This window comes from Penicillium cinerascens (assembly GCF_028974065.1).
Source record: "Penicillium cinerascens strain IBT 15544 chromosome Unknown scaffold_4_segment0_segment1, whole genome shotgun sequence".
Classification (NCBI taxonomy): Eukaryota; Fungi; Ascomycota; class Eurotiomycetes; order Eurotiales; family Aspergillaceae; genus Penicillium; species Penicillium cinerascens.
In genome coordinates, this window is record NW_026695298.1 from 143,985 (window position 1) to 166,569 (window position 22,585).

Genomic DNA, 22,585 nt, shown 5'->3' on the forward strand with positions numbered 1-22,585 from the left:
TGTATAGCATTATCTTGCATAGCTTTTTTTTTTTTTGTTTATGATATGATTCTCCATTTATCTACCTACTTAATAATTCTCACAAGCTAGATGCAGACAAGAGCATCGCGGCTCTCCGATATACCCTTCGGCCCGTTATCTTGTTATCCCTGTCCATTCCCCTACTATCTACACATTTCCAACCCATCGGCCCGATGAACCCGACGCGCCGGCCATCGGGCCGACACGTGACCTTCATACAACGTCGCGAGAAACGACAGTCTAGTCTGGGGACGGTGGGGAAAAGGGCGGCTTTGATATTTGAATCCGTCATCATCCCCCGAGTCTTTATCATAGACATTTCATATTACCATTTTCCCGCATCCTCCATCGTTTCACACGATGGCCGAACCCGGGAAGATCACCATCTCTATTGACCGCGGCGGGACCTTTACCGATGTCCATGCGATTGTCCCCGGTCGCTCAGACATTATCATCAAGCTTCTGTCTGTCGACCCTGCACACTACCAAGATGCACCGACTGAAGGCATTCGGCAGATCCTTGAGCTTGCAACGGGCGAGCCACATCCTCGCGGACGGCCGCTGAAGCTTGACCGCATCGGTTGTCTCCGAATGGGCACCACCGTGGCAACCAATGCGTTGCTGGAGCGGAAGGGCGCTCGATCAGTACTATTTACGACGAAAGGATTCCGGGACCTGCTCAAGATTGGCGACCAGTCTCGCCCAGCCATCTTCGATCTCTCTGCAGCACGACCTGGTGTGCTGCCGGAGGGCGTGGTTGAGGTCAATGAGCGTGTGGTTCCCTGCCATTCCGCCGCCGACGAGAACTGCTTTTCCGGAGCCCGCATTGTGGAAGGCATCACGGGCGAGAAGTTCCGTGTGGTGCAAGAACTGGATCTTGACCAGGTACGATCAGACCTCCAGCGCATAAAGGTGCAAGGCTACCAGTCCCTCTCGGTAGCACTCGTGCACTCCTTTGCTTATCCCGAGCATGAGCGCCAGATCGGAGACCTGGCCGAGCAGATGGGCTTCTCAGTCACGCTTTCCTCCAAATTACAGCCAATGATCAAGATTGTGCCTCGTGGCATGTCGGCGGCAGCCGACGCCTATCTCACTCCCGTTATCAAGACTTATATCGACTCCATTTCTGCTAGCTTTGAAGGCGGACTGGAGAAGCAGCAGGAATGCCGTTTTGAATTTATGCAGTCTGATGGTGGACTGGTGGACTTCCGCAAGTTCAGCGGGTTGAAAGCTATCCTATCCGGCCCCGCCGCTGGCGTGGTAGGCTTTGCGGCCACAAGCTGGGATCCTGTTGAAAAGACGCCCGTGATCGGCTTTGACATGGGCGGTACATCTACAGATGTTTCACGTTTTGACGGTCACTTGGAGCACGTCTTCGGTTCTAAGGTTGCTGGGGTTCTCATCCAGTCTCCACAGCTCGATATCAACACTGTTGCTGCCGGCGGTGGATCCATTCTGACCTGGCGGAACGGTCTCTTCTACGTCGGCCCCGAATCGGCCAGCGCACATCCCGGCCCAGCCTGCTATCGGAAAGGAGGCCCTTTGACTGTGACAGATGCTAATCTGTTCCTCGGCCGATTGCTCCCCGAGTACTTCCCTCATATTTTCGGGCCTAATGAAGATCAGCCACTGGATACTGAAATTACTGCGCAAAAGTTTCATGACATGACGCAAAAGATTAATGTTGAGCGCCGGCATCATTTCCAACCGGAGTACACGGCAGAAGAGGTCGCCCTTGGATTCCTTAAGGTCGCAGATGAGTCTATGGCCCGCCCCATCCGCAATTTGACCGAGGCCCGTGGCTTCGAGACTGCTTCTCACCACCTAGCCTGCTTTGGAGGAGCCGGTGGCCAACACGCTTGCTCAGTCGCTGCTTCTCTGGGAATTTCGCGCATTATCATTCACAAATACTCCTCGGTCCTGTCGGCGTACGGCCTGGCGCTAGCGGAAGTGGTCAAGGAATCTCAGGAACCGATTTCTTCTGACTACCTCTCTTCCCATTCCAGCCTTCTTCAACGCTTCGACGATATGGCTGCTGCTGCAACCAAAGAGATGCAGGGACAGGGTTTCCCGGCCAATCAAGTGCGTCATGAACAATATCTGAACATGCGCTATGAGGGTTCTGACACCAGTCTGATGATATTGCGATCCGAGGCTTCGTCAGATTTCTTGGATGAGTTCCGCGAGCGTCACCGCCGCGAATTCAACTTCAACCCGGAGCGACCAATCCTTGTTGATGATATCCGTGTTCGTACCATAGCCTCTTCCAAGGTCCGGACCGAGCGCAGCCCCCTGGTCCAATTGAAGGATGCCACCATGAAGGATGTCACGACCGCACAGGCCAACACGACTGCGGCCTACTTTGACGGTTATTCCACACGTATCGACACTCCAGTGTACTTGCTTGCCAAACTAGAGAAGCACAGCCGAATCGCTGGCCCTGCCGTCATCATTGACCAAACTCAGACAATTGTCGTCGCTCCAAATGCCGTCGCGAACCTTCTCGAAACCTGCATCGTTATTGATTTGAAGGACAAGCCAACCGTCTCTCCTCCCGAGACCCAAGTGAGCTCCGAGGTCGATCCTATCCGGCTTAGTATCTTTGGTCACCGGTTTATGTCCATCGCCGAGCAGATGGGTCGCACTCTGCAGAAGACATCCGTGTCGACTAATATCAAGGAGCGACTGGACTTCTCCTGCGCTCTCTTTTCTCCCGATGGTGGACTTGTTGCAAATGCTCCTCACGTCCCAGTGCATCTGGGATCGATGCAGTTTGCCGTTCGCTACCAGCATGAGAAGTGGCTAGGAAACCTGAAGGATGGCGACGTTCTCGTGGCCAACCACCCCAGCTGTGGTGGTACTCACCTGCCTGATATCACTGTAAGTAGTTCTTTGCTTATTTTTAAGGCGATGTCAGAGGCTAATTTCCATATTAGGTCATTACACCCGTCTTTGATCGGCCGGGTGGCACGGAGATCATGTTCTACGTTGCTTCGCGCGGCCATCACGCTGATATTGGTGGTATCCTACCCGGGTCCATGCCTCCCAAGTCGACGGAACTCTGGCAAGAGGGTGCCGCTATCGAGGGTGACAAGATCGTTAGTAACGGTGTCCTGGATGAGGAACGTCTGATCGAATTACTTGTCACGAAGCCGGCACAGTATCCTGGCTGTTCTGGTGCCCGCTGCATTAGTGACAACTTGTCCGATCTCAAGGCGCAGATTGCCGCCAACACCCGTGGTATCACTTTGATCCAGACTTTGTTCGCCGAGTATGGCGTGGAGACTGTCCAAAAATACATGTATGCCATTCAGGCGACTGCCGAGACTGCTGTCCGAAACCTTCTCAAGGGACTATATCAGAAGTTTGGCGGACAGCCGCTCGAGGCCGTCGATTATATGGATGATGGCACCCCTATTCGTCTGAAGGTGACGATCGACGGCTCGAATGGCTCTGCTGTCTTCGATTTTGATGGCACTGGACCCGAGGTGTATGGCAGCTGGAACGCGCCCATTGCGATCACACACTCTGCGATCATCTACTGCCTGCGGTGCATGATTAATGCGGATGTTCCCCTTAACCAAGGATGCCTGGCTCCGATTGATATCCGGGTTCCTTCACCCAGTATCTTGTCACCCACCAAAACAGCTGCTGTAGTGGGTGGAAACGTGGTCACCTCGCAGCGCATCACCGACGTCGTTCTCAAAGCCTTCCAGGCTTGTGCGGCTTCGCAGGGTTGCTGCAACAATCTGACTTTCGGCACCAATCCTAAGCTTGATCCTCAGACCGGAGCCGTCATCACCCCCGGTTTTGGCTACTATGAGACCATTGCTGGTGGTAGCGGAGCTGGTCCAACCTGGAAAGGCGAGTCCGGCGTTCACGTCCATATGACCAACACACGGATCACCGACCCCGAAATCCTAGAGAAGCGATACCCAACCCTTCTTCGCCAATTCACCCTGCGAGAGGGCTCTGGCGGCCGGGGCAAGAACCCGGGCGGCGAAGGAGTGGTGCGCGACATTGAATTCCTTGCTCCAATGCAAGTCTCGATCCTTTCAGAGCGACGCGTTCATCGACCTTATGGCCTAGAAGGAGGTGAACATGCCGAACCGGGCCTGAACCAGTGGGTCACTCGGGATGCCGAGACTGGTGAAGAGCGCCAGATCAACATCGGAGGCAAGAACACCGTGTCTGTTAAGACACACGACCGGGTAGTCATTATGACCGCCGGCGGTGGTGGATGGGGCGCCCAGGAGGCTGCTACATGAAGCCATTGTAAATAAATTAGATCTCTAGTGGTTGACCTATACGAAACACATATTTTATTCTCATATCATCGTTATTGTATCTAATCGTCTTATCTATAAACCCGCAACGCCACGCATCCTGCTTGGCGCATTTGCAATATGCGATCAAAAAGAAAGAAAGTCAACCCCGACAAAGATGCCTGCTTCTTTAGCCGGCCTTATTCCACAACGATCCGACCTTCAAGTCGGGGAGATATGCCAGAGGTCCAGGCAGGAGTGAACTCGCCTTCGCCGTCCATCATATTCAGGTTGGTGGACTGTAGGCCAGCATGTCGCATCCACTTGCGAACAACGCGTCTCGCTAGCTGTAAGCGATGTTCCTCCTCCGCCGAAGACCGGGCAGGAAGAGTGACGTAGTTGGTCATCGATCGAGGCGAGGTGAGGATTTCAGGGTCCTCATCCGAGTCGGAATCCATGTCATCGCTGCTTGTCCCATTGGCGGCAGAGGCCGCGGATATCTGTTCGACCTCCTGAGAGAAGCGGCCATAATAGTAAGCTTGCCGGCCCGTCCGTTGCAAACCTGGACGGGGGTTCAAGCGTTTGCCCGGTGCCTTCTCAGAGACCGGCGATGCAGCGGCAGATGGGGGCTTTAGCCAGCCCTCATTGTGCAGATTGCGGTGTACAGAACCCCAGTGCCGATGGAGGCTGGCGCTCCAACGTTGCCATTTCCCGAGAACCTTCAAGCTCATAAAGTACTGGCGTAAGATTGTGCTGATCAGTACTCCATTCTCCTCGTCCACAAGCTCTTCAACTTTGCCGCCTTCGGATTGGACTAGCAAAGAAGAAAATCCATCCTTCCCACGGGCCATGTACCCACGGGTAGCCAGGACGTAGTGTCGCTCTAAATCAATAGATTCACCACCAACCCGAGCAAATGTGATACGTGAGCCTGACGGTGCATCCAGCTTGAATCCGAAGGAGATATTGGATACCTGTGTGAAGCGACCCTCCAATGCGGGAAGCTGGCTAACGCCATTCTCGAGAGCATCCAGTAAGGCCTGACCCCGGACTCGGATCAGCACCACCGGGTCTTCAAAGGGAAAGCAGTTTAATAGGTCTTTTAACCGCAAAATCCCCGGGGGATAGATCTGGTCACCACGGATGGTCCCACCAGCCATCATGGCGCAGTCGGCGGCGTAATAGTAACGCATGAGATCACAGACAAAATTACCCAAGTTTGATTCGCGTTGTCGGACCGTGGTAAAACGGCCGTCGAGGGGGGTGACCGTGTAGCCTACGGGCTTTTCAAGTTTTGCTGCTAGGCTGGAGGTGAGTCGGCCAACCATGACCATCGTGTCTGGATCCTCGGGTATGGAGCGTACAACATCGCGACGCGTTATGTTAAAGTCCCAACCTGGGGCTCCGCCTAGTTTTCGAAAAGCTTCAATATAGCTCAGTTGCTTGAAATCGGTCCCAGATCGCAGAACATGAGTTCCATTGACAACGGAATGGGCGTAATAGTGATCATGACCACCGAGGATGATGTCCACCGTTCCCGGAGACAAGTTATTCGCGAGCTTGCAGTCGTTTGGCTCGCGCTGATGCGAAACGACAACGATCAGCTCGGCTCCTTGCTTTCGGAGTTGCGGTGCCAGCTCCTGTGCAGTCTTGCTTGCCGATTGGTAGATTAAGTTAGGCGGAAGGGAGTTGATGGTCCCGAGCCTAAGAAATTCGTGAGCAGATGCAGACAGGCGGAGATCTTTTGATGCCAAGAGCCCTCACCATTCTCTCTCGCCAAGACCAATCACACCGATCTTGATCCCGTTTGACGAAGTCAGCATGCAGGTCTTTCCACAATCAGCGATTGGCACGCCGTCTCCAAGCGCTGGATCGAGCACGTTGGCCAATAGCCACGGGAAATGGCATTGGCCCGACAAGTGGCGAAATTGGGCGACACCGAAGTCGAGATCATGATTCTGGCCGGATCAGCAGTGTTCCAACCGCAAATGAAACCGGTTGCCGTACTCACACCCACACATGCCACATCGGTTCCGGCCTTGTTCAGAAACGGGACCATATGGCGGCCCTTGGTAATGGTACTCTCGAGACTGGGGTTGAAGGCATCGCCGGAGAAGAAGGTCAGGATATTGGGTTCGTCGGCAAACCGTGGATGGGTGCGGTAGTAGTTCATGAGGGATTGGAAGCGCGAGACCCCGCCAATAGGTTCGGCAGAGCCAGATCTTGAGAGCCCGTCAGTATGGGGGATCCGCGTATGCCCAGGGAAGAACCGAGGGTCACATACTCAACGTGGTAGACATCATTGTAGTGGATTAGCCGCAGATCCGGGGCGCCGGTACGATCCGAGGTATACGTGACGGAGAGACCGTCGGAGTCAAGAGTTGACATGGAATGCCCGGGCAAAAGGATGGAGAAGAGGGGGGAAACAGGAGAGAAGGGAAGAGAAGGCAGAAGTTGAGAAGTTGTTTACGAGGGGCAAAAGGTGGGACGAGGCGAATCCGGGGAACGCGGATGCGACGGATGCCTGAGGAATGAAATTGATTCAACCAGGGAACATAAGAACATGACTATGTCAAAAGATGAGTGGGATCGGAAACACCCGGCGCCATGCAATGAGGTATCCTAAGAAAAGAGATTGTACACAAGAAATCAAAAGGTCGTAGACATTCGTTTCACAACTTCTGCTCCGCCACCGTCCAACGCCGCCCCGACGCCGCCTCGCGGTCTTCCAAGGACGGTGCACTCCCCCACAGTCCGCGCTGCGAGAGGGTTCGTTGCGGTAGTTGCTTCGTCCAGCCCGATCGGTCAACGGATCCCTCCGTATGAGACGCGCGAGCCATCTGAGATGAGTCGTGGCTCTCGGCCCGTGGGTCGCCGAAGTTCGGCACGAAGTCCTCCGCATCATCGTCCTTGTCGGGCGACAAGATGGCTCCCCAGAGGCCAGAGGCTCCTCGAGATACGTTTGACTGCCGCGCCAAAGACCAGTAGCGAGGATTGAGACCGGATCCTGGAGTCGGCCCGGTGGTAATTGGGCCCTGGAGCGTCGGTGGACGAGAGCCGAGTCGATTGCGATAGGTGGGAATGGGGGGTGCTGGCACCGGCTGCGGAGCCGAGGGCGAGGTCAGCGCAGTGAGTTGTGAAGGGTTGACCCCCGCACGGAGGTGGTCAGTTGACGCAACTAGCTTCAGAGCGTATTCTCGTGACACAAGGTCATCCCGGTGGGTTGACGAGTTGGATACGCTCTCGGAGAGAGGTGCGGTATCCTTCAGGCGGTCCCGGCGCACTGCCATGGTGAGAGACGCCGTGTTGATGTCGAGGAGCACCGAATGCCCGGTCAAGTCGCTGATCAGGGCATTGCAGTCAGCTCCGTGTGTAATGATGATGAGAACCGTCTCCTTGGGGCCGTCTTTGTCGACACCGTTGGACATGACGCCCGAGGGATCTGCATTGGGTCCGTCCTGTCGCCGGTACCAGTCCACCATCCGCCGAAATCCATCGTGCACTCGTTCATGCATGCTACTCCATTCCTCGCCGTATACGCCACCCGTGCCCCAGAAGGGCGTGCGCATGCTATCCCATTGGTAGTCGATCTTCGTGCAGGCGTCCCGCGCGTGGGCTACGTACCCGGCGGGGATGGGATCGGAGGCAGAAATGGCATATCCAGGAGTCGGGGGCACGTAAGAAGCATCCGAAATCGGTAGGAGATCCGTATTGAGCCGACCCAAAGCTTTGGGGCCGCGGCTGACCTGAGGGCTTTGCAGTGTGTCACAGGTGCTGGCACGCTGTCGCTGGCCCGTCGTTGCTGATGGCCCTTGCGGGGCCAGTCGACGGTCTTCCTCTTCGCTGGGGGAGCTCGGATGAGACTGGCTACCCCAGCCGCCCGGGAAATGGCCCGAGAGCGCTCTTGCTCCTTCTCGCGCCGTAGGAATCAAGTCACCACGACGGAGAAGCTCGGCCTTAGCCGAGGCTACCATGCGATCCGAGGCCGGTGGTGGTATAATTTGGTCGAAGTAGTCTGGCGACAACCACTCGCCCAAAAACGCATCGACGCGTAGCAGAGATCGAGGATCAGCGACCACATCGTCCGTCTGGGCCCCGTCCGGAGGTTCTGTGGCGTCCGGAGCCTCAGTTTCAAACCGAGATTGGTTGAGACCCGCGCCGACGGCGATTGCAGTCTGTAGACATCGTAGGTACGGCGAGGTATGGATGATGACGTTGTATCGGTGGTACAGGTCCGAGGGAGCGGGGGTCGGTTGCAGATGTGCCGGGTCACCCGAGGCCGAAGATCGGTCGGGATGACTCTCTGAGTATTTTCCCGTGAATTCAGGAGCCCGCAGGAGACTTGCGATGCGCACGCCTAGCGCCCGGGATTGGATCCAACCGCCGTAGGAGAGAGGCGGGTCGTAGGGAGTGGGAGAGGTTAGATGCCAGTCCTTGTCGGCGGCATCAAGACGGGCGCCATGTCTATCGAAGTCAGTACCGGTGGGACATCCGGGCAGCTTCAACAAATTAAATTTACCTGGCGATGAAGACAATGGGGGGTGACTCGGCCATCGCTGTCACAAGGTGGAGACGGGAGATGGGGGGGTTTGTATGCCAGCCCTCAAATTCCGGAATGACGACGTTGAGGTCTGCAAAAGCAGAGACGGGGATCAAAAAAGCCCCAGATGAAGCTCAAAGGAGCATGCCAGGCAAAAGGCAGCGCTGGAAAGCTGCAAGATCGTTTGCTGGTCAAGTTTCGACTTGGAAAAAAAAAAGGCCGCGGCATGTGATGCTTAGTAATTGCCTGTCGAACGTCACAGCTTAACTTTACTTTTGCCTTCGCGTATGGATATGGTGGTCAAGAACGAAAGTGAGCGACGGAACAATTCGAATGCACTCTCTAAACTTCGGAGCTCTGGAGTCATGACTCAAAACCTCGAGCTGGGCTGCAAAACGCCCATCATCCCACCCCGGATCGTTGGATGACGTGGGGTATTTCCCGGTGAGCTTGATCAGTATAGTTCATATATGTAGTTCGGCTTCCATCTCTCGGTTCAGTCTGTGGTGTCTTCTTGCCGGCCACAGCATCAGGGAAATCTCACTTGGGTACTTGGATGTATCGTTGGAATCATCATCTACTAATTCTATCAATTCATGGAGACTCATCAAACGCGACTCGCCGCTCTCATCACTGCATTCCTCCTCGGTCTCCTGTCTCCCGGCGTTGTAATGTTCTTTGCCATTGTGTTGTTCATAGCCGGCTATCAATATTTGCCACCGTGCCAGTCCAAAGCTACTGGGCTTAAGCTTCTGTCGTCAGCTTGTCAACGTCTTGGGGAATGCGGGTGTGACAGCCTCCGTCAGTATCTCATCATATGCCAGCTGATTTTGTCAACAGGAATATGTCCTTCACCTACGGGATCCCCATTCTCAGTCATTCAATGCATCGCCACCATCAAGGGCTGGCCGCATCGCTCGTAGCGGCGACGGTGATCTGCTCCATTTTAGTCGGGTCTTGGGTTTGCCGGTACGGTGGTAGCATATGTTAATGACGCGGACTGCACTTTTTTGAGTGGATATCGCGGTGCTCTCTACGTGGGCATTGGATTGACTAAATTGGCACCGGTAGTCTCCATCTGCGTTATATTTGTGAGTTGGGAAAAACGATCGCGTAGACCGGGAAATTGAAACGGAAAAACAGACCCTCACGGGAGCTCATACAATGGATAGAACCAAGCGACCCTATAGACGTAGAATTCACTGTCTCCATCTCCCTCCCACTCACTTCCTCTGCGGCACAGAATAAATGGCTCTGTGTTCCCCATCTCAATCAGGTTTCTATCCATGTAAATCAAGGGGCATCGGACTTGATGGAATCCGTATGTCACCAAACATGGAGCGACACGCTTCCCACATTCCGTTGACATCACAGCATAAAGCTCGCATATACCAGAAGCTCCAAACAAGGTGTTTAGCAAAAATTCCCGTGAGCTTATTCCAGAGTGAGCCATCTCGTGGCAAACATGATTGGCTGCTCCCCCGCCCTCAGAGGTAACCTTCAAATGTTTGGAAGGATGTGCACTTCATATCGACCTACTAGGTCCCTGGCGATGATACCATCAACAAGACCTTGGTCGATCTCTAACCGACTATATAATGGCCTTGTGCCTGCAGGCTTCTCATGTTCATCCTCAACCAACTCGACAATCCCAAATATTCCAAGCCAACTGCTATCATTTCAAGTTATTCGCAACTCCAACTTCTATTCCACTCTCCAAAATGCGTTTCGACTTCGTCTACGCTCTGTTTGTGGCAACTGCAGTGGCTATCCCCTTCGGAGTGTCCAAGACGGTGAATACTCTCATCGGTGAATACTAAGGCAATGTCATGATTAACGTACATCTAGGGTATTGAGGTTCCTGCAACCTCATCAAAGCCTATGTCGATGCCAACGAAGAGGGCTACACCCACAGCTCATGCCACTCCATCTGCCTCTGCCTCTGCCTCGGGGGGAATGGAGAAGCCAATGAAGGCTGAGAAATTGATGATGCTGTATGGAATATCCCCCGATATGAGAAAAGCATTGACTAATGTTTACTCTTTAGCTTCTAAAGACGATGCATCGTAAAGCAGTACTCAGGCTTTGACAGTCTGACTAAGTTTTATCAATCAGTATTTGTCTGACAACGCGATGAAGAACGGAGGATTTGTACTTAAGTATTTGGTTTATATTGCTACGTCCTATGTCCAGAAGTAAGGAATTTTCGAACCTGACCGCTTCGTCTTCTGCATTTGTAAACCAGTAATCTTGCAAGGTGGTAGAAAACACCAGAGTCTGCCCAGCCCTGAAAGTGAGCTACAGAAATGCAGATTGTTGAACTTCGAACACTACAGCTTAAATAAGAGCTGTATGTGTTTCTTGGACGGTTTCAAAGCGCTCTATCTTTCCACTTTTAGTGAACCCTGATTGCCCGTTCAATGTGCTTTATGTACAGTACCAGCATAGACTTTGGTAAGAGACCTATGTGAAAGGTTCTTTTCTCGCGACGATTTGATGAGGTTCCCAGGTCAGACTACTTCGTAGTTGCCATAATTATTTCGATCATATATGCAGAAACTTCGCGCGATCTGTCGCTATCCGTGGATAATACTGAATCCCAATAAATACCCTTAGTGGGGTCTATGTGTGGTTGACAGCTGGATAGCTGGATAGCTGGATAGAGGCAGCTCAAACTTCAAACTTCAATTTATGGAAAAAAAAAAAAAAAAAATTTCAATTGGGTATGACGTACGAGGTATCATTAACGCGATCAATTCATAAATCTTGGGGCGTAGTGCGCCCTTACTGCACTCCAACCGGTCGAGCCCCCGAGAGATTCACAACCCGGCCACCGCTAACCATTGCCGGGCCGCCAAACGTGGTGCGCGGTGGAGGCCGAACCCACCCGGGGACGCTGGAGTCCTCCTTTTCACGGGCCGAGATTGTTTGCCAAACATTGGGGAATCCCGTCGGCAGAGCGCCCCGAAGTCGGGCACCGGGAATTGCAAATCGAGGATTGCGGTGCGTGAGGTAGCCGCGCATCAATCCCTGTGTAAGTAATGAAGAGAGGATGGATTCTATTTCCCGCATGAGAAGAGAAGGCTGATCCGCTTCAAGATCATCAATATCAGCATACGGGTCCAATTCGAGATCGTCGAAATCGGCGTCCGGATCGCCATCGACCAAATGGCCCGGCACATTTTCCTGTAAATGACCACCCTCACCAAAGAAACTCTCCGGAGCAATATAGTCGCCATATTTTTCCAATATACTTTGATCAGCATCCGAGGCAGTCGCGCGGTTCGGGTCTTCGAGATCTGCATAATCAGGATCCGTTGGCTCGGAGATAGTCTGCGACCCATAATCTTGCGCCATGATGGAATTGCTATTGTCATTGATGGGCAATTGCCCATGCTTGGATCTCAGCCATCGTGTGGCCACTGCCAGCTTCTGCAAATAAAGATACGGTGGTGGTCCACGCTGCCCGTTCGCCTGGGTGTCCCCGTGAAACCCACCCTCGATAAATACCCTTCGGCAGAACGACCGCCACACCAGGATTTCACACCGGTTACGGAGGGCAAGCAGGACTCCCTTTCGTGAGAACCATTGAGCATTCGATGAGCCAAGGGAGAGATGCTGGCGGAATGCAATATAGTCCCCGCGAATGATCAAACGGCGCAAAGGTTCAAAGTGTTCCGCCAAACCCCGAGCCTCGGGCCTTTGTAGGAGTGTTTGAGATGGAAAACGGCCCATGATGATGTTGCACGGGATCAGGTAGGTGAGAATCAAGTGTCGCTGGCTGAGTGCTTGGCGGTGGCATTGGTCATAGGCAGATTGCAAGGCGATCAGCGCAGGGTAAAAGAGATTGTTGGAGAAAAGATAGCGCCCAAGGTAGTAGAGATAAGTGACACGTTGGGAAGCAGGGAAATGGGCCAAAGGAGGCGACTGGGCGCTGATGCTGGCAAACATCTGTTCGGCATTTCGAAGTTTACCGCACTAAGAATTATCATCAGATACGAGAAAACCGGTGAACACACAAGGGAATAGGCGCTTACTTGAAAAAGCAGTTTGAGACATAGATTGGCCATGAGGTAGATCCCAATGCGCTTGCCCTCGGGCTTCCCGTGTGGACCTGGAGTGCCGGAACGGTCGGTCAAGCACTTGATAAACGCTTCGCGTACCACATTCGCCGACTGTTCTACCAATGTCACTTTTTCGATGTTTTCCTCGCGATCGACAAGACCCTCCGAGCGCAGGATATGCGCTATGAGCTCGGGTCGGCGATCCAATCCCATAGCCAATTTTGCCAGGACTTTCGACAGATAAAGAACGGTTGGAAGCACAATGACACCCATTTGACTGTCTCCGAGGGCCATCACGCACTGGCTATTTAGGAAAGCAGAGACACCGGTTAGCCCTTCGGTCCATTGTCCATGGTGTATGCGCGAACATTACGCCCGAATCTTCTCGGTTTGGTCACTTACTTCAGCAGTCCCCTGAGTCGATTGTAGGTCTCCAGCAGGTTATCAACGTTCACATCGCGCAGGAATGCAAAGTATAGCTTCATAAAGGTTGGGAAAGCCATCCACGATGAGCTACCTTTGGTACGCGGGACCAGTCCTTCACACCGTTGCAGCAGTCCATTATCGCCTTGAGGACTAGGGTATCGCTGGCGCAATTCCTGGATCATTTGCTGATAGATGTCGGAAAGCGGGGGTTCGATCTGCAGGAAGTCCTGCAACTTGGCGCCATCGCGGTTCTGGACCAAATCGGTGATGCTGCGGAGGAATTGGTCCAAGATGGGGGTCTGGCCCGCCATCATGAACGGGTCGGAGAAGGACCGGTGGCTGGATTGGAGGGAGATTATGGGACTTAGAGGAGAGAGAATAAATTTGCAGTCATGGCGGGATCGTACTGCAAATGAGAGTCGGTCATTCGCGCATCTTCAGCGGGAAAGAAAGAGATAAGACGCCGCGAGCGAAAGACAGAGCTCCGGCGGCAGAATAGTCACGCGCGTTCACCGCCTTTGGGGCCATCCGTGAGCTTGCACTTTTCATGGCTGAGGATTCAGATCAAGAGTGCTATTTTGGAATTTACCATTTTCAATGTAAATAGAGGGAGTTACAGGTGGAGTCGTTCCCACGTAGCAGTTGCCAATCGGAGATTTCTCTCTCTAGAACGGTTCGATTGCAGAGCACGAAAGTCTCCGATCTTGCATTTGCAAGTGTGCAACCCCTTTCAGACTCCAATGGCTGTGAACCTCAGTTCAGAGCAGTATATTCCTTTTCATTATGCCAGCCAGCTACACTCCACGATTCTTAGCCCCGAGAGACTCCGACGGCTTGCCGAGGCGGCGGTACAGAAGCCGGCCGGCCCTGCATGATGTCATGCATCGTTCCACCAGATGAGAATCACATGAAGACGGTGCCTTGTCTTTTCTCTTCACTCCATCACGTCACTTCTCTACCCAAACTACAAAAAGTCCACGTCTCAGGTCCATGGGTGAAATCTCAAAAGGCATACTTCACTTTTTTCGCCATGGCGGCCACTCAATCGTCCATCCCGTCCGTGATCCGACACCCAATTGTCTGGACCTTCACCTGGCTCTACTTGATTACCCAGTCGGTCCTTCGATATGTCTTTTCACCCGTCCCCCCACCACCAGATGCGACTAGCGATTCAAACATCCCACGCAAGAGGGTTGCCGTCATTGGCGCTGGTCTGACTGGAGTTTCTTCCGCTGCTCACTGTGTGGGTCATGGCTTCGACGTGCAGATCTTCGAGTCTAGATCCAAAGACCGCGGCTTGGGTGGTATCTGGAGTGTAAGGCTATTTTACCTACCAAGGCCGTCGATTGTATGCTAACCCGGTTACAGAGGGTCAATTCCACGTCTGCCCTCCAGGTGCACAGTTTGATGTACCGGTTCCACCCCTCGGTCCATTATGACAATGCCTACCCCAGTCAGAAACAAATTAAGGAACAAATTGTCAACCTCTGGAAGCGCTATGATCTTCAGCGACGCACGGTGTTCGACACCCGTGTCACATCGGTCAAGAAAACTGAGAACGGGCAATGGATTATCAACAATGACGAGGACCAATACGGCCGCTTCGACGGTGTGCTCACGGCCGTGGGAGTCTGTGGAGAGCCACAGATGCCTTCTTTGCCCGACCAGGACAGATTCAAGGGTCAGATCTACCATTCCTCCAACTTGGACGGTAAAAACGCCAAGGGCAAGAAGATTCTGATCGTCGGTGGTGGTGCCAGCGCAATCGAAGCTCTCGAGTTCGCAGTCAAGTCTGGTGCGGCGGAGATTGATGTGCTTTCGCGCTCCGACAAATGGATCATCCCGCGAAATGTGCTGGTGCAGTCTCTACTGGCGCTCAACGTCTTTGGACAGGAAACATGTCTTTCCTGGATTCCTGAATCGCTGCTGAAAAAGTTCTTCTACCGCGACCTCGAAGACATTGCTCCGACCGATGACGGGATCTTCACTCAGACTCCCATGGCCAACTCTCAACTGTTCGATCAAATCCGCGAGGGCAAGGCCCATTGGTTGCGAGGAGATATCGTCTCGGTTGAGGAGCACGGCGTGATGTTTAACCACCGTGCCCAAGGTGTTCCCAAGGGTGGCCCTGGCCGTGAAGGGCTGGTTGAGGGTGATATTATCGTGATGGCAACCGGTTTCAAGCGACCCTCTCTGACCTTCCTACCGGACGAGGTTTTCCAAGAGCCGTACGGTCCACCCAACTGGTACCTTCAGGTCTTCCCGCCCAAGTACCCAGACATCTGTGCAAACAACAGCACGTACGTCAATGCCATCGGCACTGTGGGCAACATGCATATCGGTATCTACACTCGGTTCTTGATCATGTTCATGACCGACCCGTTGACCCGCCCCACGGAAGAATGGATGAAGACCTGGATCGATTTCACACGGTTTATGAAGCGTTTCTCGCCCACCAACGCCTTTGATTTCTTTACCTACGCCGAGCTTATCTACTGGTACGTGTTTGTCTTGCTCATCAACCCGTTCCGGTGGAAGTGGGCTCTGTTCGTGTTCTTTGGTCTTGGGCGTGCTTTGCCCTTGATGTTTGTCGAGCAAGAGAACAACTTCCGCAAGGAGTTGAAGAAGCAGCACAAGAATAATTAGCGGGGAGCGCAAAACAATCTCAGGCTTGATGTGCGATACAAACGACATGACGAAGGGTTTCATGCATACGGCAAAAGCAATCGAGTTCGTGATGATTAGCGCCGATAACGATTTTCCATTTTCACTTAGTTTCAAAATTACAAGTTAGAACAGCGAAAAGATAACAATGCTTCAAGCATCGAGTTTCATATCATGTGAAAAAGTAAGATCGTACAAACAAATTTTTAAATGAGGCCCGGAATCAATGTTTCTTGATCTCCGAAACCTTACGGTCAATGTTATAGGCCAGGTTTCCCTGAGCGATCCGGCCCGGAAGATACCCATTCTCCTCCAGCCAAAGCATCGGCCATAGCAACGTCACACCAAGTAAGCAGAATAACGTTGCAATCAGATGCCAGCTGGTAACCAGCCAGTGCCCCACGTGCGGCAAGATGAACTTGGCAAACTCGGAGGTCTGATACAAATCCTCCTGCTTAGAAATGTAGTACAGCGGGCGAGCGCCGTTTGCCGAGGAGCTGGCCTTCTTCGAGTCGGTGGTGAGATCCAGGACGGTCGTCAGTGTCACCGATGCAACGTGGAACGGCACAATCCAAATTGAAAAGACCTGAGACATTTGAACGTAGAGTTTGAGATGATCTTCATCGAATGCTACGGAATTGTTAGCAACGGGAGAGTCTCCGCATAGAAGCCTTACTCACCGATTGAATGAATATCCATCTTAATGCGTGGTGACATGATCTTATACCACTGAAAGACCTTCAATATCCACCATCGGCTCCCTTCAAAGCTGGGAACTCGACAGAAAGGATGGACAAAGGATGCATCGCTTGTAAAGAACTGCTCCAGAGTCTTCTGTTGTAACGTTGGCGACGACTGAGTGAGATGATGGATCAGCGCCGGAATTTCGACCACTGTCAATCAATTAGTTGAGCTCACGCGTACACTATGTAGGAATTCAACGCAATGGAACGTACCTGGGTTCTCCATGATCAACAGATTTGCAAGTCTGCAAGTAGTGTCAGAAGAGTCGGCCGCGAGACCTTGCGATAGCAAGTCGGGAGGCAATGACATCATCTGCCCGAGGATCGGCATACTTTACCCCTGACATGTGAATGTCGCGGTTTTGACTTTTCTTTTTGTTTTATATACTTCCAAGTGATTCTAAATACTCTCGGATAAATCGATTATGTTTGTAGCTTTGGGTTGCCTCGGATTATGCCCATATGCCGAGTCCAGTTAATCGTCCCCGGATGGAAGCACGTTTAAGATGGATGCGTGAAGGTATCTATGGATGAAATAATGTACAAGTAGGAACAACTTGTAGCGGTGGTGAATTTGTTTTTGATAGCCATGCCAACTCCGTGATGTTCGTAGACTCGAGGTCTGTTGCAAATAAAAGAAAAGGAATCAGCCCCATAGCACACTTATCGCTTCCAACTATCAATCTTCTTCCGGCGCTTATCGAAGATCTCGCCCATGCCCACGCCATCACCGCGCTGCCCATCATCATTCTTTCTCTTCCGACTCTTCTCCAGAGCGGCGCCGCCGCTCTTGCCACGTCGAGTAAGACGCTCAATGCGATCAGCACCCTCGGTAAGGCCCTTCCATTCGTCTCCACCAAATGTAGCGTCCCGGCCACCGCCGCGCTTAGCTTTCTCCTTCTTGGTCTCCTTGGGCAGACGGACAAAGTTGGTTTCTTCGTATCGGGTCCGGTCAGCTTCATGCTCCCGGTCTTTCTTAGACTTGGTCTGTCGACCACCGGCGATGATGGTACTACCAATGCTGGGTTCGGCCATGGGCGCGGACGACATCTCGGCGTTGACGAACTCGTCGATGACATTGGACCGGCGGGGGCGACGATCCTCTCTTTCACGGCGATCAGTCGAGGGGAGGGCAGTCGGCATGATCTTCGGCGGGCGGTAGATACCATCACTCGGCTCTTCGGTGACTGATTTGGCCTGAGACTTGTTCTCCTCCGGCTTGGCCTTGGAGAATGCAGCCACATTGGGTCGGTAAGCCATCTCATCCATATCCTCCTCCTCCTCATCACTGCCGCTTGTATCGTCCTCGTCCGATGATCCGTGGTCACTACCATGGCTGCCCTTGCGGGATTTCTTGGACTTGCGCGACCGGCCAGGACGTTCCGTACGTTCCGCATCCTCTGCCGCCTTCACCACTTTGTCGACCTGATACTTCAGACGGCCCTCCAGCGGACGCACACCGCGATCGAGGAAGACTCGGAGCTCGACTAGCTTTTTCACGGCCTCCTCTCGGATGGGGGCATCCGCGACATCTTCGGAGTCCTTGAGGTCCTGCTTTGACGAAGCGTTTCGCAATTGGAAAATGATCAAGAAAACGAGGTTGTGGAGGTAGGAAAGGAGAATTTCGCTCTTGGTATCGAGGAGCGAGATGCCGTCTTGCGGAGGCTCAATCGAGATGTCGGAGGGGGCTTCCTTGCGGGGAGCTGGCAAAGAGGAAGCAGCGCTAGTGAGACATGATTTGAGATTATCAAGCAGCGTAGACAAGCTCTGAGCGCGCGAAGGCGCAGTGTCTGAAGCCATGGCAGATGTAGAAATCAACATGGAACGGCGCGCTTGCGTCAAAATCTGGGAAATTTTTCCTTATCAGCACGTGATGGAGGTGATCATCACGTGTTCGCGAGGCATCCGCCGTCATTGTCCAACGGGGGTCATCCTGTCCTTTCTGATGCCTCACCTAGCTCACCCTCATTTTCTGTACCAGCACGCATGAAGCTGTAAATCCCTGCTGGGACTGTCTATGCTCTTGCTGTGAGCTTTCTGTTTGAACTGCATCACCGCCTGACCATATTTCCCATGCGGCTGATTTGAGCAACCCCCGAATTCTCGACGCTCACCATGCGGTTCACCGATCGGCCCTCCCTCCTCACCTCGGTCCTCCTCACTATCCCCTCACTGTCTTCCGCCTTCTATCTTCCTGGTGTTGCCCCGACCTCCTACGACAAGGGCCAATCCGTTCCGCTCTATGTCAACCACCTGACGCCCGGTCTATCACGCGATGACCAGCTACATTCTGTCTTTGCATACGACTACTACCACCCTGCGCTTCATTTCTGTCGACCAGAAGGCGGTGCCCAAGATGTAAGAGAATCATTGGGAAGCATTCTGTTCGGCGACCGCATTCGCACCTCCCCACTGGAGCTGCACATGGCTCAAAATGAGACGTGTAAAGCAATCTGCGGTGAGGTTATTTTCGACTCTCGGGGCGCCAAATTCACCAATCGCCGCATTTCTCAAGGTTATAACATCAACTGGCTCGTGGATGGACTGCCCGCCGCGCAGCTGAATCACGACGGCAACACCGATACCGATTTCTATAGCCCGGGATTCTCCCTGGGCGATCTGGATGACAACGGACAGGCCGTGCTGAACAATCACTTTAATCTCCTAATTGATTACCACCGAGTTGGATACGGCGGTAAAGACAAGCTCCGGGTGGTGGGTGTGCTGGTGCAGCCCGAGTCTCGCCGCGATTCACGAGTCCTGGACGACGGGACTGCTGAGTGTGGCACCCAGCGGAACCTCCTGACTCTGAGTGAGGATGTGGATACCCCAGTTACCTGGACCTACAGTGTTTACTGGAGGGAATCTCGTACGGCGTGGGCCACTCGATGGGACAAATACCTGCACGTCTATGACCCTAAGATCCACTGGTTTTCACTTATCAACTCCGCCGTCTTCGTGGTTTTCCTCGTGGGCATGGTGAGCATGATTCTCGTTCGTGCGCTCAAGAAGGACATTGCGCGCTACAACCGGCTGGACGCGATCAGCTTGGACGATCTCGATGGCACCTCGGCCGCCGTCGAGGATGGTATCCAGGAAGACTCCGGGTGGAAGCTCGTTCACGGTGACGTCTTCCGTTGCCCCAAGTCCCCGTTGTTGCTGAGTATTATGCTGGGCAATGGTGCTCAGCTATTTATGATGACGGGTGTAACTGTTGGTCAGTTGATCTCTCTCTTGAAATCGTGCGTCGCAAACTAATCCGATCCATATAGCATTCGCACTCCTCGGTCTCCTTTCGCCTGCCAACCGCGGCTTCTTGGCCACTGCGATTCTCTTGATTTCCGCTTTGTTCGGTGCCATTGGTGGATACGTGTCAGCACGAGTATACAAAGCTTTCGGCGGCGAGGCCTGGAAACGCAACATTGTCTTGACCCCACTGTTGATTCCCGGAATTATCTTCGGCACGTTCTTCCTACTCAACCTTTTCGTCTGGGCCAAGGGCTCCAGCGGTGCGGTGCCTTTTGGCACCATGCTGGCACTGGTCCTGATCTGGTTCGTCATCAGCGTGCCGCTGAGTTTTGCCGGTAGCTGGCTTGGATTCAGGCAAGCTGTATGTGATCGTTCTGTTTCTGCCTCCTGTCTACGTCTTGTACTAATCTGCTTCGCCGTTAGCCAATCGAAGGCCCGACCAAGACAAACCAAATCCCACGCCAGGTGCCTCCGATGGCCGGCAGCCTCCGCACTATCCCATCGATTCTCCTCACCGGCATTCTTCCCTTTGGTGCCATCTTCGTTGAGCTGTACTTCATCATGACCTCGCTCTGGACCAGCAAGATCTATTACATGTTTGGGTTCCTCTTCCTGTGCTACGGCCTGATGATCATCACCTCCGCGGCTACCACCATTCTGCTGGTATACTTCCTGCTGTGTGCAGAGAACTACCGGTGGCACTGGCGTGCTTTTGCCGGTGCGGGTATGACGGGTGGCTACGTGTTCGTCAACGCACTCATCTTTTGGGCAACGAGAGTGAGCTTTGGCGGGCTGACTGGCGCTGTCCTCTACATGGGCTACTCGGCCCTGATTGGCTTTGTCGTCTTTATCCTTACCGGTTTGTCTATTTCGCTCGTCTTCGAATCGATTCCTGACTGACTTTTCTAGGTTCGATTGGTTTCTTCGCCAGTTGGGCGTTTATTTATCGCATCTACGGCTCTATCAAGGTGGACTAAACCCACCTTTCATGGGCCGGGACACCGGGACACCCCGTCCCGGCCCGTTCTTCGCGTGTCTTGTTAGCCTGGAGATGATTGCATATGAGATATATTTTTTACGACGATATTGGTATCCGGCATTTCCGGGGTGGGAGGATAAAGTGTACAACGTGTATATAGCGGAAGGCGGTAATTTCGTAGTGGTGTCATGCCAAGGCCGAGGATGGTCTCGACTCGCCATTCATCTTTCTTGTCACCTTCGCTTTTCTCCTTCTGTACTCTGTTTCCTTGAACGTATCAAAGCGACTTTCCTCAATCGCTCTTCTCCCTGCTTCGGTTTCGTACGCGAACGATCCCTTACGTCGATTCCCCGCCACCGCGACTCAGCCACACTTCGTCCCCCCGTTTCTACCCCGCGTCACCCATCTCCCTTCCTCCATCGCCTCCAAGACGTCCCCCTGGCGATCCTGTGGAAGTTCGACGTGCATGTGCCTGAATTTATAACTGAGGTTCTGGGTGTTTGACCATGGGCAAGTCGTGAGTCCGACCCGATCTGGCCTCACTGAACTCGGACGCCCCGGCGGGATGGACTTGGGCGGAACCGCCTGGAACGACGGAATCGCTTTCTTTAGAGTGACGTTCCGAGGTGGTCACGACTGGTCCTACCTTCCGGGTTATTGAGCGACCGTTTTCAGGCCCTTCAACTTCTGGATATTGACTCGTGCGCAGGCAATCGAAGCTCTCGCCCACGCAGCTGGACGAGTTGCAAAGGGCAACCCACTTCGACAAGAAGGAGCTCCAGCAATGGTATAAAGGTATGTGAGAACGGGATGGGGTTGATCGTCTCGCCGCGCAATGAAGTGTCCAGTGTGGCTGACCACTTTCCAGGATTCCTGAAGGACTGCCCGTCGGGCACCTTGACCAAGGAGGAGTTCCAGAAAATCTACCGGCAATTCTTTCCCTTCGGTGATCCATCCTCATTTGCAAATTATGTGTTCCGCGTATTCGACTCGGACAACAGCGGCATGATCGATTTCAAGGAGTTCATTTGCGCATTATCGGTGACCTCGCGAGGCAAGATGGAGGACAAGCTCGACTGGGCCTTCCAACTGTACGATATTGATGGCGACGGCAAGATCACTTACGACGAGATGCTGGCCATTGTCGAGGCGATTTACAAGATGGTAGGTGACCGGCACGTACATCGTTATATGACCGTCACTGACGCGCTTTAGGTGGGATCGATGGTGAAGCTGCCGGAGGACGAGGATACCCCGGAGAAGCGGGTGCGGAAGATCTTCCGGATGATGGACAAGGATGAGAATGGCAGCCTGGACCTCGAAGAGTTCAAGGAGGGCAGCAAGCGCGACGAGACGATTGTCAGTGCGCTATCGCTATACGACGGGTTGGTATAGTTTGAGGATCTCGCTCGGGCGAAGGCGGCGCAATTATTTCCATTTTAAGAGACTGGGGGGGAATTCTGTATTTGCATTGGCATTCTTTTCCTTGGTTTCTTCATACCATGCCCCTCTTCTGTACATGACCTCTCGTAGTCAAAGTATGCAACTTGTATATCGTGCTTCCAGTCTCGTGACTCGCTTTCCATCTTGGCCTCCAACTTGCCAAGCGCTTTTTCTTTCATAGCTTCGTCCTT

The 22,585-nt window shown here is 53.1% G+C and overlaps 10 protein-coding genes across 10 annotated transcripts; 5 read left to right on the top strand and 5 right to left on the bottom strand.

The window, feature by feature from the left end:
- Positions 1-381: 381 nt before the first annotated feature.
- On the top strand, positions 382-4,289 carry N7498_009142 (5-oxoprolinase; the record flags this gene model as incomplete). Its single annotated transcript, XM_058456198.1, has 2 exons — positions 382-2,901; positions 2,958-4,289. The coding sequence occupies 2 exons, from the start codon at positions 382-384 to the stop codon at positions 4,287-4,289; spliced, it is 3,852 nt and encodes a 1,283-aa protein (XP_058303097.1).
- A 197-nt stretch (positions 4,290-4,486) lies between these two features.
- On the bottom strand, positions 4,487-6,674 carry N7498_009143 (putative 5'-nucleotidase; the record flags this gene model as incomplete). Its single annotated transcript, XM_058456199.1, has 4 exons — positions 4,487-5,990; positions 6,051-6,244; positions 6,298-6,508; positions 6,571-6,674. 4 exons carry the CDS (start codon positions 6,672-6,674, stop codon positions 4,487-4,489), a joined length of 2,013 nt encoding a protein of 670 aa, XP_058303098.1.
- A 284-nt stretch (positions 6,675-6,958) lies between these two features.
- Positions 6,959-8,840, bottom strand: N7498_009144 (uncharacterized protein; the record flags this gene model as incomplete). The annotated part of the gene is made up of 2 exons (XM_058456200.1): positions 6,959-8,750; positions 8,806-8,840. The coding sequence occupies 2 exons, from the start codon at positions 8,838-8,840 to the stop codon at positions 6,959-6,961; spliced, it is 1,827 nt and encodes a 608-aa protein (XP_058303099.1).
- Positions 8,841-10,547: 1,707 nt separating this feature from the next.
- N7498_009145 (uncharacterized protein) lies at positions 10,548-10,880 on the top strand (the record flags this gene model as incomplete). Its single annotated transcript, XM_058456201.1, has 3 exons — positions 10,548-10,619; positions 10,675-10,820; positions 10,874-10,880. The coding sequence occupies 3 exons, from the start codon at positions 10,548-10,550 to the stop codon at positions 10,878-10,880; spliced, it is 225 nt and encodes a 74-aa protein (XP_058303100.1).
- Positions 10,881-11,610: 730 nt separating this feature from the next.
- N7498_009146 (uncharacterized protein) lies at positions 11,611-13,627 on the bottom strand (the record flags this gene model as incomplete). The annotated part of the gene is made up of 3 exons (XM_058456202.1): positions 11,611-12,804; positions 12,864-13,194; positions 13,293-13,627. The coding sequence occupies 3 exons, from the start codon at positions 13,625-13,627 to the stop codon at positions 11,611-11,613; spliced, it is 1,860 nt and encodes a 619-aa protein (XP_058303101.1).
- A 719-nt stretch (positions 13,628-14,346) lies between these two features.
- On the top strand, positions 14,347-15,962 carry N7498_009147 (flavin-containing monooxygenase; the record flags this gene model as incomplete). Its single annotated transcript, XM_058456203.1, has 2 exons — positions 14,347-14,631; positions 14,685-15,962. The coding sequence occupies 2 exons, from the start codon at positions 14,347-14,349 to the stop codon at positions 15,960-15,962; spliced, it is 1,563 nt and encodes a 520-aa protein (XP_058303102.1).
- Positions 15,963-16,203: 241 nt separating this feature from the next.
- On the bottom strand, positions 16,204-16,949 carry N7498_009148 (uncharacterized protein; the record flags this gene model as incomplete). Its single annotated transcript, XM_058456204.1, has 3 exons — positions 16,204-16,610; positions 16,661-16,873; positions 16,937-16,949. 3 exons carry the CDS (start codon positions 16,947-16,949, stop codon positions 16,204-16,206), a joined length of 633 nt encoding a protein of 210 aa, XP_058303103.1.
- A 437-nt stretch (positions 16,950-17,386) lies between these two features.
- Positions 17,387-18,523, bottom strand: lcp5 (small subunit rRNA maturation protein LCP5; the record flags this gene model as incomplete). Its single annotated transcript, XM_058456205.1, has 1 exon — positions 17,387-18,523. One exon carries the CDS (start codon positions 18,521-18,523, stop codon positions 17,387-17,389), a length of 1,137 nt encoding a protein of 378 aa, XP_058303104.1.
- A 315-nt stretch (positions 18,524-18,838) lies between these two features.
- N7498_009150 (transmembrane 9 family protein) lies at positions 18,839-20,949 on the top strand (the record flags this gene model as incomplete). The annotated part of the gene is made up of 4 exons (XM_058456206.1): positions 18,839-19,940; positions 19,996-20,333; positions 20,396-20,831; positions 20,882-20,949. 4 exons carry the CDS (start codon positions 18,839-18,841, stop codon positions 20,947-20,949), a joined length of 1,944 nt encoding a protein of 647 aa, XP_058303105.1.
- Positions 20,950-21,457: 508 nt separating this feature from the next.
- N7498_009151 (EF-hand domain-containing protein) lies at positions 21,458-22,346 on the top strand (the record flags this gene model as incomplete). The annotated part of the gene is made up of 4 exons (XM_058456207.1): positions 21,458-21,468; positions 21,661-21,746; positions 21,820-22,115; positions 22,167-22,346. The coding sequence occupies 4 exons, from the start codon at positions 21,458-21,460 to the stop codon at positions 22,344-22,346; spliced, it is 573 nt and encodes a 190-aa protein (XP_058303106.1).
- Between the last annotated feature and the right edge of the window lie 239 nt (positions 22,347-22,585).